The sequence below is a fragment of the Lonchura striata genome, chromosome 29 (assembly GCF_046129695.1).
Source record: "Lonchura striata isolate bLonStr1 chromosome 29, bLonStr1.mat, whole genome shotgun sequence".
NCBI lineage: Eukaryota > Metazoa > Chordata > Aves > Passeriformes > Estrildidae > Lonchura > Lonchura striata.
In genome coordinates, this window is record NC_134631.1 from 5,953,942 (window position 1) to 5,968,034 (window position 14,093).

The following is a 14,093-nucleotide window of genomic DNA, read 5'->3' on the forward strand; positions in this document are numbered from 1 at the left end:
TGCATCCTGAGTGGGGATCAGGGACATTTGGGGACATCTGCGGACATTTGGGGAGATTTTGGGATGTTAGGGAGTTTGGAGACATTTGGGGAGGTTCGGGGATATTTGGGGAGATTTTTGGATGTTGGGGATTTTGGGGACATTTGGGGAGGTTTGTGGACATTTGGGGACATTGGGGGAGTTTGGGGACATTTGGGGAGGTTTGTGGACATTTGGGGACATTGGGGGAGTTTGGGGACATTTGGGGAGGTTTGGGGACATTTGGGGACATTGGGGACACCGGTGGGGTTGGTGGCACTGGAGGAGTTTGTTCCGGTTTGGATTTTAAGGTTCTTTTTTAAAGCGTTGATTAAAAAACCCAAAGCACGAATTTAAAGTCATTAAAGAACCAATTACCCAGCTCCAACTGTTCACTGGATTTTTTTAAAAAAAAACAATTTCAGAAAAGTTCCGTTTCCCATTTTATCGATTTTTCATCAAATCTTCGCTTTTGTCACGGGAGAGAGAGGGGCGAAAGAAGGAGGAAAAATCAAAAGAAAGGAGAAAAAAAGGGAAAAAAAAGAAAAAACAGGAGGGGAAAAGGGGAAAAAAGGATGAAAAAAAGGAAAAAAAATAAAAAGGGAAAAAAAAGGGGGGGGAAAGGAAAAAAAGGAGAAAAAAAGGAACAAAACAGGGAAAAAAAGGAGATTTCCCCCTCATTGTCCCTTCATCCCCCCACATCCAATTCAATAGCACTGAGTTATTAATAATCAATAGCAGTGAATTATCAATTATCAATAGCAGGGACTTATGAATAATCAATAGCACTGAGTTATCAATAATCAATAGCAAGGAGTTATCAATAATCAATAGCAGTGATATATCAATCATCAATAGCAGATTATCAATAATCCATAGCAGGGAGTTATCAATAATCAATAGCAGCGCATCATTCAATATGCATTTTTCACAATAATACAAAGAAATCAATCCAATATTAGTTACAGATTATTGATTATTAATTAATAACCATTACAAAGACACTTATTCAATATCAATTAATAATTGATAATTAATTAATCTATATTACAGAGAAATAAATCCAATATTCATTATTATTTATTATTACCAGCATTACAAAGAAATAGACCCAATATCAATTATTGATTATTAATTAATCAACACTAAAAATTGATCTATTATTAATTATTAAGGATTAATTAATCAATATGACAAAAAAATCTATCCAGTATTTATTATTGTTTATCTTTATTAATAAACTTTATTACAGATAAATTAATTATATATTATTCACTATTGACTATTAATCAATATTACAAGGAAATCAATATTATATTATTAATTATTTATTATTATTATTATTATTACAAAGAAACCAATCTAATATTAATTAACTATTAATTATTAATCAATGTTACAAATAAAATAATCCAAAATATATTATTAATTAATATGATTCAATATTACAAAGGAATTAAACTTTGTTAACAAATATTATTAATTATTAATTACTTGATATTACAGAAACTTGTATCCACTCTTCATTATTATTTATTATTAATTAATCAATATCACACAGGAATCGATCCAGCATTAGTTATTAATTATTTATTATTGATCAGTGTCGCACAGGAATCGATCCAGCATTAGTTATTGATTATTGATTATTGATCAGTATCACACAGGAATCGATCCAAAGCTCGTTCCCGTGTAACGTTTCCCGCTCGCTGCGAGCTCTGAAAGTGCCGATCGCGGGTCTGTAAAATCACAAACCAATCACTGATTACACAAGTTATTAGTAATTAATTACTAATTACACAACCTTATTACTAATAAATTAATAATTACACAAGGTAATTATTAATATCTTAATAATTATAATAACGATAAAATCGGAGCAATAAAAACGTGGACAATGAGGATCAGAACACCACGAGACGATAAAAAATGAAAAATTTGGGACATCCAGAAGTTCTTGGGCACTGTGAAAAACGCCACTCCTGGTTTTTAAAATGTTAAAAAATTACTGATTCTAAAAGTTAATTAGTAATAAAATAGTTATAAAAATAGCTATGAAATCGGAGCAATAAGAATCTGGACAATGAGGGTCAGGATGATGACAAGACAATAAAATTGAAGAATTTCGGACATCCGGATGGTTTTGGGCACTGTGGAAAACGCCGGTCAGTTGGTTTTTAAAATTGTAAAAGTTTATTAGTAATAAAACAGTTACTAAAAACCAGCGATAAAATCAGAGCAATAACAATGTGGACAATGAGGTCAGGACAGTGACAAGACAATAAAAAGCGAGGGATTACGGACGTCCGGATGGTTCGGGCACTGAGCTGCCAAAGCCACGCCTTGGACAAGGAATAACCTAAAAGCAGCAGCCTGTTGCATATTCATCGATCTCATGCATGATGCATCAATCCTGTCCAGCCACAGAGCCCGGAGCAGTGGCAGCCTCTGCTCAATCCCGCGGCGCCCGCAGCGCTGAGCGGGGCACGGAGAGTGAATTTCCTTTAATCAGGGAGCCCTTGTGGCAGCACATTGCTCTGCCTCCCAGCATTTTCCACAGAGGAGCACAGAGGGAAACGAGAGAGAAAACAATTTCTGTTTCTGCTCCTTGTTTTAGCATGTGGAACGTGTTTGGAGAATCGTTTAACGATTTGTTACCCAAATTGTTGTGGGGTGGTTGCTGGGTTGGGTTCTGGTGAGGATCGTTTGAGCCTGGGGCCAATCCAACCCACCTGGGGCTGGAATCTCAGAGAGGGTCACGAGTTGTGAGGAGTTCGATTTGGGAGTTAGAAAAAGCAGGTTTGTAATTTTAGTATCTCCTTTAAACAGTATATTAATAAAAAAAGCGGGTTTGTAGTTTTAGTATCTCCTTTAAATAGAGTATTAATAGAAAAAGCAGGTTTGTAGTTTTAGTGTCTCCTTTAAACAGTATATTAATGTATATTAGTATAGTTCTAATAAAGAAACCATTCATCCTTCTGAGCTGGAGTCAGGCATCGTCATTTCTTCCCCCCGGCTCGCCTGCATTTACAATAAGCTGTAAATTCTTTTTCTCTGCAAGATTTCGGTGTCCTGCAGCTGCTGTCCCGGTGCAAGTACCTCATTCCTTTCTTCCCACACACAGAGTTTCTGTTTTAACCACAAAAGCTCCGTTTTAACCACAAATCTGCATTTACCCTACCATTAAATTGTTAATACAGCACTACTAATCAATGTAATATAATGCAAATCCTATTCAATTTAATACCTGCAAAAAGCCAACCATAAAATATGCATTTTTCACAGAGGACATCCCGAGGCTGCTGCAGGGACAGCGATGTCACCGCTGTGACATCGTCGGGGACGGTGACATCAGGGACATCGCTGCTGTCACTTCTCCCCTCTCCCCTCCCCACGCGGGATTTGAGACGAATTCGGGGAATTTTCTGGGAATTTTCATTGCAATTGTCCCAAATGCTGATGGGAATTCCTGGGGTGACGTCACTGGGGACACTTGGGGACATTCTGAGGATGCTCTGGGGACACTGATGGGGGTGGTGGTGGGTCAGGGGCTGAATGAGCCCCTCGGTGCCTTGCAGCAGAGCCGGGTTATAAATGACAATAGAATAATCAGCTTTTGAAATTCTGTATTGCCTTCTGCACGTTGTTATTGAGCAGGAGGATTTTGCTGTGGTACTTGGTATTGATATTGATTACTGATAATTCCTTGCAGCTGTTCGCTGGTAAAATAAAATCGATCAGTTTATGTGTGCAGTGTATAATAAATTTACTGCTTGAGTAATAAACAGATATTGTATCATAGGCCTTAATAAATTAAAAATAGATAAACATTAAATAGATTAATAACAAATACTGAAATAGAGACTATGCAGTGTTAAAATACTTTTGTGTGACTGACTCAGGTGTAAAACAATTCAGTTGTTTCCCACATCTGCGGACCAGCCTCACCAGGTGATACCAGTGACACAAAGCTCAGAAGAATTTATGAATTTATCAGGGGGCCTGAAACAACAGGGTGGAACCATGAGAAGAAATCAAATATATCGACTTAATCTACAGAATGTTCTGCAGACAAGTCAGAGGTGAGACCCAAACACGAGTTCCTGGGACACCCAAACCTCCCGGGAGTGTTTGAATAATGTCAAAACTCAGGAGTGTGTTCGTGGCCTTGCAGTGGAACCGGATCCGGAGAACGAAGGGTCAAGTTGAGGGGGAGTTCTTTGGCCGAGCCCCAAAACCCTTTTTTATCCCTGATTAACTTTGTTTAGTAATCCCTTAGTGAACTTTGTTTTTCACACCCGGCTGGGATTTGGGGGGGCCGGGGGGGTCCCTGGACAGCCCCCGCTGCTGAGCACTGACCCCCCCTCACCGAGCACCGGGACCCCCCAAAAACCGCACCCGCACCCCTTCAGTGCCCCCGACCTCCCGAGCACCGGGCCCGGACCCCCCTTTGTGCCCCCCACCCATCACGGGGGTTCCGCCCCCTCCCCTTTGACCCCCCAGAGCCACGGGACCCCCGGGAACAGCGCCGGAACCGGGGGGGCCCAGGGATGTGAGAATTGGATTCGTAAAGGATTCCCAAATCCTGGCAGAAAGCTCACACTGCCTTGGACTTGTCCATGCACACTCTGAGATTTTATTGTGCCAGGAATCCCCGGCCCGGATGGCAGCAATGGCTGCGTCCCAGCGGGCGTCGTGGAGCTCGGTGGCATCCCAGGCCAGCAGGGCCCGGCTGTCCTCGAGCCTGACCACCAACTCCTGCCAGGCCCAGACACAGCTCTCACATCGGCCCAGGTGGCCCCTGGGGTGGCCCCAAGCACGGCCAGGGCCCGGCCCAGGGAGGGGACACCACGGTGGCCCAGGGAGGTGACATCGCCCTGCTCCAGGGTCTCACCAAGACTCCAGGTGAAGTTCCTCAGGTTCCCGTGCAGGGACTCTGGGGACATGAGCTGCTGCTCGTCCCTCTGTAACCTGGTCACGGTGGCTGCTACCTCACTCAGGGTAGCCACCACATTCACCAGTGACTCCAGCTGGTACGGGGACACCTGGGGAGGGGACAAGGGAGGTGTCAGGGACCTGGTGGCACTTGTGGCCTCCAGCGGTGGCCCCTGTGTCCTCCCAGGGTCCCCTTTGTCCCCTCCCTGGAGGGCTCTGTTGTCCTCTCTGTCCCTTTGTCACCCCCTCATCCCCTCTGTCACACCCCTGTCACCCCCCACTGTCCCTTCTTCTTGCCCAGGGAGACAAACTGTGTCTGTGTCTCCCACAGTTTCTGCTCAGTCAGGCCTCAGATGTCGGGCCCCTTTATCAGCTCCATTGCTTTACTCTCTGTTTTATTCCCCATACGGGGGCACCAGGGCTCTGCCCCACGGGGGTCACTGGGGATCATCCAGCCCGGATCCTCCCATGGGGGATGGAGCTGCAGCAGCACACCAAGCTCTTCCCTCACTCTCTTCCCTCACGCCAAACTTCTTCCCTCACTCGGGGCACTCACAGGGCTTCCCTTAGTGGGGCGTCCGTTGGTGTTTGGTCAAGGTTGATCTCTGTGTGAAGCTCTTCCCACACTTCCCACACTCGTAGGGCCTCTCTCCAGTGTGGATGCGCCGGTGCTCAGTGAGGTGGGAGTTGTGCTTGAAGCCCTTCCCGCAGTCGGGGCAGCGGTAGGGCCTCTCTGTGTGAATCCGCTCATGTAGGAGGACACTGGAGCTGGTCTGAAACCTCTTCCCACACTGGGGACACTCGTAGGGCCTCTCCGCAGTGTGGATGCGCTGGTGTTTTCTCAGGGCGGTGATCCACCCAAAGCTCTTCCCACATTCCAAGCACTCATAGGGCCGTTCCCCAGTGTGGACCACCTGGTGCTTGATCAGGCAAGACCTGTCTATGAAGCTCTTCCCACACTTCCCACACTCGTAGGGCCTCTCCCCGGTGTGGATGCGCTGGTGCACGGTGAGGCTGGAGTTGTGCTTGAAGCCCTTCCCGCAGTCGGGGCAGCGGAAGGGCCTCTCCCCTGAGTGACTCCGCTCATGTCTGAGGAGATTGGAGCTGGTCCGAAACCTCTTCCCACACTCCCCACACTCGTAGGGTCTCTCCCCAGTGTGGATCCTCTCGTGCCGGATCAGGTGGTCGCTCCGGCTGAAACCCTTCCCACATTCCAAGCACTTGTGGGGCTTCTCCCTGCCATGAGGCTTCTCCACCAGCTCCGAGCTCCGCCTGGATCTCCGCCTGCCTTCCTGGCTCAGGGGGGCTCTTTCCTCCCCGCAGCTCCCTGGGCTGGGTTTGCAGCTCCTCCTCCTGCAGCATCTCCGGGGCTTTCCCTCCTCCTCCATCCAGCCACGCCCTGGAAATGAAAAATCCTGGTTTGAGGGAAAAAACAAGAGAAGAGCACCTTGGACTGGAGGTTCCTCCTTGCCCAAGTTCATCTCAGGAAGTCATCGGGAATCTTGTGTCTGTAAGAACCTCCAAAACACCAAGATTCAGCCCAAAAATCCCGTAAACTTTCAAGACACAAAACAAAAACACCCCAAACACCAAAAGCCAGCAAAACCCTCCTCCAAAAGATAAATATTCAGCTGCCAAATAAAACCAAAGCACCAACATTTAGCTCAAGAAATCTCAGAAACACCAAGATTCACCCCGTGAAAATCGTGAATCCCCCTCCACGGTCACCTGCTACATGTGGAGGGAGCAGCGCTCCTGGGGCTGGGGGGAGGCTGCAACTATAATGAGTGGTGGAAACTTGTACTGCTTCCTCTTTCTGCTCCTTCTCCTCCTCCTCTTGTGTCTCTACTCTTCCTCACACTGCTCTTCCTCCTTCTCCTGCACAATCCCATCTTCTCCCGCCACCTGCATCACTTGACCATTTTGTTCCTCAAGCCTGCTTCTCCTTCCCTTCTCCTCCTGCCCCCAGCCCCAGCACCCACTGCCGGCTCCTTTCCATCCCTGGTTTCCAGGAGAGGAAAAGCAGGAGGTCAGGATGCCAGGGGTTTCTCTGCGGTGGCAGCGGCAGCACCGGGTGCAGAGGTGCGGCACCGGGAGCACGGGCTGGGGCCTGTGGGGAGCTGCGGGGCCGGGCCGGGGCTGTGGGGCAGCCGGGGCTCAGCGCCGGGCGCTGCCTGACCCCACCAGCCCCGGGCAGGGCCGGCAGTGGCCCCCGGCCCCCAGGAGGCTGCGGGACGCCCCGGCCGCTGCCCGGCCCCGGGGAGCTGCCGGCCCTGCCCGCCGGGGGGGACGCCTTTGGACACTGCGGCAGGACAGGCACCGGCTCTGCCACACGGGCTGGGCAGGGACCCTGAGCACAACGGGGAAAACAAAGGAACAGCTGGGAAATGCAGAGTGCACATGGAAGGATCAGGATTTGCTGTTCAGGATTTGCTTTGGGTCCCTGCAGAAAGGAAAGGTTTTGCAGAAAGCTCAGCAGCTCTCAGAGGATGAGCACCCACAGGCAGTGACCGGGGCTGCAGGAGTGGCACAAGAAGGCCCTGCAGCACTTGGGCACAAAGGCACAGCAGCTGAAGGCAAGAAGGGATGAGCAAAAGGCCAAGCTGAAGGCAAAGGCCATGGCAGAGTTCCTACAGCCCCTGAGGGATCAACCCCAGGGCCCAAGGGGGCCCCAGCACCCAGGGCATGACGGGGTCGGCCACAAGCACCTGGCAGAGGCATTGCCCTCCTGGCCAGGGCAGAGCCCACCCAAACAGCCCCTGGGAAGGAGTCAGGGCTCCAGCTGCAGCCCACAAGGACACTGCAAGCACAGACAGCAGCACCCTCAGCAGGAGCAAGTCCACCCCTGCATGGACATGGATTGTCAGGGCTCTCTGAGCTCCCATCCCACCGGGGACCCACCACACTGGAGCCCTGCAGAACATTCAGGCTGGGTCTGCATCCAGAGGAGGCCTCTCCTGATGGGCACAGGGGCCTCTCCATCCACTCGGAATTTTACACCTAAGGGGGGAAAATTGTAAAGGAATGTTTCAATTATTAAGGGAATAAATGGGAAAGTTGAACTGGTATCATTTGTTCAATCACTATTAGGATCTGTGGAGGATATGTTTGAAATGAACTTTTTTATTTTTCTTCCTACTGTCATTTTTATGAACCAGGAAGGAATTTGATGGTGGCATTGGAATATTGTAAAAGGTGGTACAGAGGCTATTGCTGCTGTACCTTTGTGTCAAATGTCTGGCAAGGCCTCTGCTCAGTGAACTCAGAGGCGTGGGCAGCCCCAAAAGGAAAATTTGATGTGGAGCCTCTCCAAGTTACTCGGAAGCAACCAGGACAAGTGGGGGCTAAAAGCAACACCCTGTTCCAGGGGAGGGAAGGAAGGGCTCACAGCCTGGTATGGAGTCCTTGCTAAAGGCAGGGCTTTTGGAGCCAGGGATGTCTCCCTACAGCACTCCTATCCTGCCAGTCAGGGAATCGGATGGCTCCAATGAGGAGGACAAGAAAAAGTGCTAGACAAAGCCTCTGTGAAAAGGCTGAATTTCTTGGCTAAAACATCTTTTAAGTATCTGAAAAAAAAAAGAAGTGCAAATAATGGAGACAAAGATTAAATATTTGGGACATAATGGGACTGAAGGTTTGTTGTGGTTTGACACAAAGAGGGTCTGGGCAATCTCAGAAGTAACATTTCCCAGCACCAAAAAGGAGCTGCGACAATTCTGAGGATTAACAGGGAATTACACAGCCTGGACTGAGGATTCTCTGTTCCGGACAGAACATTGTAGGACTTTGTAACCCCAGACAGCCTCCATGCTGTGGTATGGAAAGGAAAAAGTGAGCAAAACTTGAGAAAATGAAAACCCAAAAATATTGATGCCTCAGCTGGGGCTCTTCCAGACTCAGAAAAGAAATTGGAATTGTAGGTGAATATTAAACAGGGCCATGCCAAAGGAACTCTTGCGCCAAAATGTTTCACACAGTGGCCAGAGTGGCTTCATTGTCTGCAGAATTGTGCAGCCACAGATTCAACAGAACTGAGGCCCAAAACCTGATGACAACAGGATCTCCAACTGTTCCAGTCTGCCATCAAGTTCAAGCTTTGATCACCAAAAGAGCCTCGCAATGGATGAGCAGTGCTCGGTTATTACAGTGTGAAACTTGTGCAGTGGCACAGGAGGATTCAGAACTGAGGACAGGGGAAGGGTTTAACCCAGCCTCCTGTTTGAACAGCCCACAAAGGGGCTGGGAAGAAACCCAGCACTGCATTCAAGTGACACAGCTCCAGACCCAGCCTGGGGGAGATTCAGGAGACATTGCCTGGCCTGAGGCAGAAAATGTCTTTTTGGATGGCTCTACAAGGGCAGCAGAAGGGAAAAGAGTTCCAAGACACGCTGTTATTGAGGAAAGGGAATCAGACAAAGTGCAGGTTACCCCCATGGTCAGCTCAACCGGCACAGCTGTGTGTGCTTGTAAGAGCCTGGCACTGAAATGCCCTGAGCAGGAAGGCTTCAATATCTTCTGGTGACACCATCTCACCTAACAGGGGGGCAAAAGCAATTCTGATTGCTCAGCAACCACTGGATCACTTATTAGGGTATGTCTAAAAGACATAATTTCAAGAAAAGGGACTGTGGAAGCAACAGACTCAGAGAGCAGAACTCATTTTACAGGAGATATCCTCCAGGGGCTTATGGCAGCTTTAGGAATACAATGGGACCTCCATAACCCCTGGCAACCCCAGAGCTCAGGCTGGGTACAAAGAATGAATGGGGAAAGAAACACCTGTGGAAGCTGGGGATAGAAACCAAGATGCCATGGGTACGGCTTTTGACATTGGCTTGGGCAAGAAGAAGAGCCAGACCCAGGGCAGATATTCAATTATTTCCCTTGGAATTGATCTCGGGAATTCCATACCCTGGGAGTTCTCCACCTAGTGCAGGGTGGAGATAAGGGATGCACATTTAAAGCAGTCTGTGGCCAGAATCCTGTCTCTGGTGCAATCTCTCTCCCAGGAAGCTGGGCTGGCACAGAGCCTGCCTTGGCACTTTGCTGCTGCCAACATCCAAGCAGGACATGGGCTCTGCCTAAGGAGTGCAAAGCAGCACCACTGGTGGCCAAGTGGCGTGGCCCATGCCAAGGGGCCCCGAGGCCAGAAACAGCCGCCAGCACAGCTGAACACGGGGGGACCCCTCAGCCTGGGCTCCAGGTCTCTGCAGCCCCGGAGATTTGCACTTCCCGCCTGCAGCAGGAGGATGGGAGGCCCCCCTGAGCCTGCACTGAAGGCAGCGCAGCAGCAGCCAGGGCTCCACAGCGGGGCAAGGCCCTGGGCCTGCCCACACATCCTCTGCTGAAATCCTCGGCCTGGCCACCCTCCTTGGGCAGCTCCAGACACCGGGGCCAGCCCTTGCTGCCACTGCTGCAGCTTCAGTGCTCGCTGGGCCTGCACTGCCACAGCTGCTGGGGAGACACCGGGACAATTCCACTCTGGCTCTCACTCACACTCACACACTGCCCTGCCTGCCAGTGCATCCATGGAAAATAGACCAGCTCATAGACTTGAGCATTGTTAACCTTTGATTTCTCTACTCAGGCTTGCTTTGCCTTGGCCTTGGGGAAACAAATGTTAAAGGTTTTGTTAAGGGATGTTACACCACTCAGTGGAGATGAGTTTAACACCTCAACACACTGGGAATGGCCCAAAAGATACCCACAAAGATAAGGACCAGCAGCAAAACATCAACCCCAGCAGCAAACAGCAACCAACACCTACCCCAGACACTGCCCCCGGCAGGGCTGCAGACACCTGGTCTGCAAAAGGCTGAGAAGGAAATCCAGCACTTCCCACCTCATTAACAGTAGAAGCAAAGGAACACTCAAAACTGCACAACTTGAAACTACAGAACATTAAACCAATGGATTTAGATTGCTTTAGACTGTATCAATTTTGGGAAAACTCGAGTAAAACCCACATGTAATGGAACGATTTTCTCTGCACACCCGGGCTATGTGGGGCTGGAATGATTTCTGTTGCACATCCTGGCCAGAATCAAGGAATGCCTTGACTCTAACAATAAACATATTGGTGGAGTTTTCCTTTTTCCTGCAGTTCCAGTGCAAAGTTTAGAGCATTAGAATTGCCTTGGAATTTTTTTGTGTATGTTTCTGTAAGAGATACCAAAATTTTGGTCTGGGTTTTTCAACACACACCTTTAGGCTGCACTTCACAAAACTAGAAGAGATTTAAAGGTGACCCCTTAAGTCACAAATACTAAATGGATTATTTGAAGGAAAAAAAAAATAAAGCAGCAGGTTGTGGGGGAGGTGGCACATGTGAGGCTGCTGGAAGAGAAGCTGCATTCCAGGCACCCAGAAGGAGCTTCAGAAATGCAAATTAACACTGCTGGGGCAAAGTGGGGACAATGTACCTGGCTCTTCTTGCCTGGGGCAGGAATTGGCTGATTCCCTCTGCCCCTCACCCCGAGCTCTGCCTGCTTGCACAGATGGAATCTGCACAGCTGAAGGCAGAGCCCATGCTGAGGATCTCTGACTCTGCAACAGAAATGGCTGAAGCTGCAAAGGGAAACAGCAAATGGAGAATGTTGGGAAAACTTCACTAAAATAAGGGGGGGATCATCCCTCTGCCCACTCCAACATCTGCTGTCCCTGTCTGTGCTGTACAGAGTGTATCAGAGCACTGGGGATTTTGCTATAACAAGTTCAGGGAAATCAGTTGGAATTCATGTATATGATGATGGAATAAGAAAAACGGGGTCAATTGATGCAGCCCCAGCTTGAGGCAGAGCCCAAAAATTGGGAAAAGTTTAACAGCCACCAGAACAAATTCTACAACACCATGGACCAGCCACTGGGAACCCCAACAAATTTGTTAAAAATGCATATTATATGGCTCTACGCAGATAGTTACTATATGTCTTATGTCATATTGATTAGTTGTGCTGTATTAACATATTAATAGTATAATAAATGTAGCTTTGCAGATAAAATGAAGCTTTAGTAGTTAAAAGAGAAACTATGTATGTGGAGGAGGGGTTTAAGGAATGAGATACTCACTCAAGGAACACCTAAATTTTCCAGAGAAGAGGAAGTTATGGTTTTCTTACTACAAGAAGCTAATTGTGTATTGTTTTAAGGGTGATTCCTCTAGATCCCAAGGTATGCTCGTCTTGGTTTAAGTGCCTGAGCATCCGGACCTCCGTAATTCTTTGTTTTTTATTGTCATGTACATGTCCTAACTCTAAATTTTTATTACTCTAAATGTATTATTACTTTTTTCACCTTTTTACTATTATTAAACCTTTAAAATTTTAAAAACCAAGTGATTGAGTTTTTCACAAATTCCTATCAAAATGCAGAGAACCCATTTATTATTTAAATGGCATAATTAGATTACAAGCTGTCCTCGGAATAAGAACCAACCAGACACCTCCAGCTCCTGACCTTCCTGCTGACCAAGCCACTGAAATGAGGAACACAACATTTCACCAGGGGATGGGATCAGGTTATCTGTTAGAAGAAAAAACAGGAGTTTGTGGAAAACTAAGTGACTCAAACTGATGTTGGCAAAGAGAAGACAAAGGAAAAGTGCTGAAAAAGATAACAAAGGAAATGGGAGAGCAGTTTATGTATTGGTCCAAACATGGAAAGGATGGAATGGGACACGGTTTCCTGGCTCCCCAGCAGACCAGGGGTTAAACAAATGCTCCTTCTCCACTTCTGTGCTGCAGCAACTCTCATCTTTTTACCATGCTCCACACCTTGGCAGTGCAGCTCATCCAGCAGCTGAGCCAGGGCATGCAGGTGGCAGCCAGGCCTCCTGATCCACAAACGGCTACAAAAGGACAGGGAATGAGGACACCGAGAATAATCCCAAAAACAAAGAGGACCCGGGAAGAACAAAACAGAGTCAAGGAGTGAATCTGCCTGGAGATAGGGCCAGGCACTTGTAGAGAATAAAGTAACGAGAGAAAAAATCAGTCCCAATAAATGTTCCAAATTGACCCAGACAGCTGCTCATAGTCCCGCCACATTCCCGAACTTCGAGGAGAAGAACAAAGACTTAACAGAGCCATGAATATCGGCTGTTCTACAAAAGGAGGGTGCACATTAACGAGGACAGGCTCCAGGCGCATCGGGAAGTCGGAACCTGCCAAGGAACTCAGCCGGTGGGCAAAGGCAGAGGGAGATGCGGCCGGGAAAATGAGGATAAAAAGGAGGCTGCGGACTACAAGCACGGCAGAGAGCGCACGGCAAATGCCCCACGGCCTCTGCCCCTGCTCGGCAATAAAGTCACTTTGACAGGACTCCTCGCTCTCCGCCGGGCACACGAACCTCCGGCGACGGGAATTTCCCCGCCCGCTCCCGGCCGCGGGGCAGCCCCTCTGTCCTACCCACAGCAGCCGGGCCGAGCCAGCGCTGCTCCGGCAGCGGCTCCTGCCCGGCCCCGGCGGGAAGGAGACCGCGGGCAGCCGCTCCCGCAGCGCCCTCGGCCCGGGGCCGGCACGGGCCGGACACGGCACCGGCGAGCCGCCGGAGCCCCCTGCCGCCCCCTCCGCCCGCAGCCAGCCCCGAGCCCCCGCAGAGCCCAGCGCGGCTCCCACCTGCGCCGGGGCCGCCTCCGAGCTCCGCCGCCGCCGCCTCACCGCGCTCCGGCCGCTGCCGCCGCTGCCGGGCCCGCACAGCCGCTCGGCCAATGGCGGCGCTGCGCGGCCACGGCCGCCCTCAGCCCGCCGCCGGGGCCGCGCCGCGCCCCGCTCCCACCAATCAGCGCGCCGCAACCGCGACTGACGGCACCGGCGGCCAATGGCAGCGAGCTCGGGGCGGGCTCTGCGCACGGCCCCGCCTCGCCCCGCGCTCTCGGCGCCCCCGGGCTGCGTGAGGGGAAAGCCGGAGATGAGGAACAGCCCCGGCACGGGCCCGGGCCCGAGCCGGGATTGAGCTGCCCACACAAACAAACTTCTCCCGCCTCCCGCCACGGCTTTCCCGGCCCTGCGCCTCCCGTGCCTCCGCCTCTGCGGGAAGCCCAGGAGCCTCACTTCTCCTGCCCCTCGTTAGCGCATCAGTGCTTCGCTTTGATTTCTCCCGAAAAGGGAAACCTGCCCCAAGCCCTGTGGGTGGGTGGGGCA

At 49.8% G+C, this 14,093-nt stretch overlaps 1 protein-coding gene across 1 annotated transcript in view; it reads right to left on the bottom strand.

Moving 5' to 3' along the window:
• LOC144247624 (uncharacterized) overlaps positions 1–13,641 on the bottom strand; it is a 1,666,419-nt gene extending 1,652,778 nt beyond the window's left edge. Inside the window, exons 1-2 of the mRNA XM_077788932.1 lie at positions 13,569–13,641; positions 5,812–6,368 (exon numbers count right to left, since the gene is read on the bottom strand). Coding sequence (XP_077645058.1) covers positions 5,812–6,341 — 530 coding nt within the window. The 5' untranslated portion in view covers positions 6,342–6,368; positions 13,569–13,641. The remainder of the gene's footprint in view (positions 1–5,811; positions 6,369–13,568) is intronic.
• Positions 13,642–14,093: the final 452 nt, after the last annotated feature.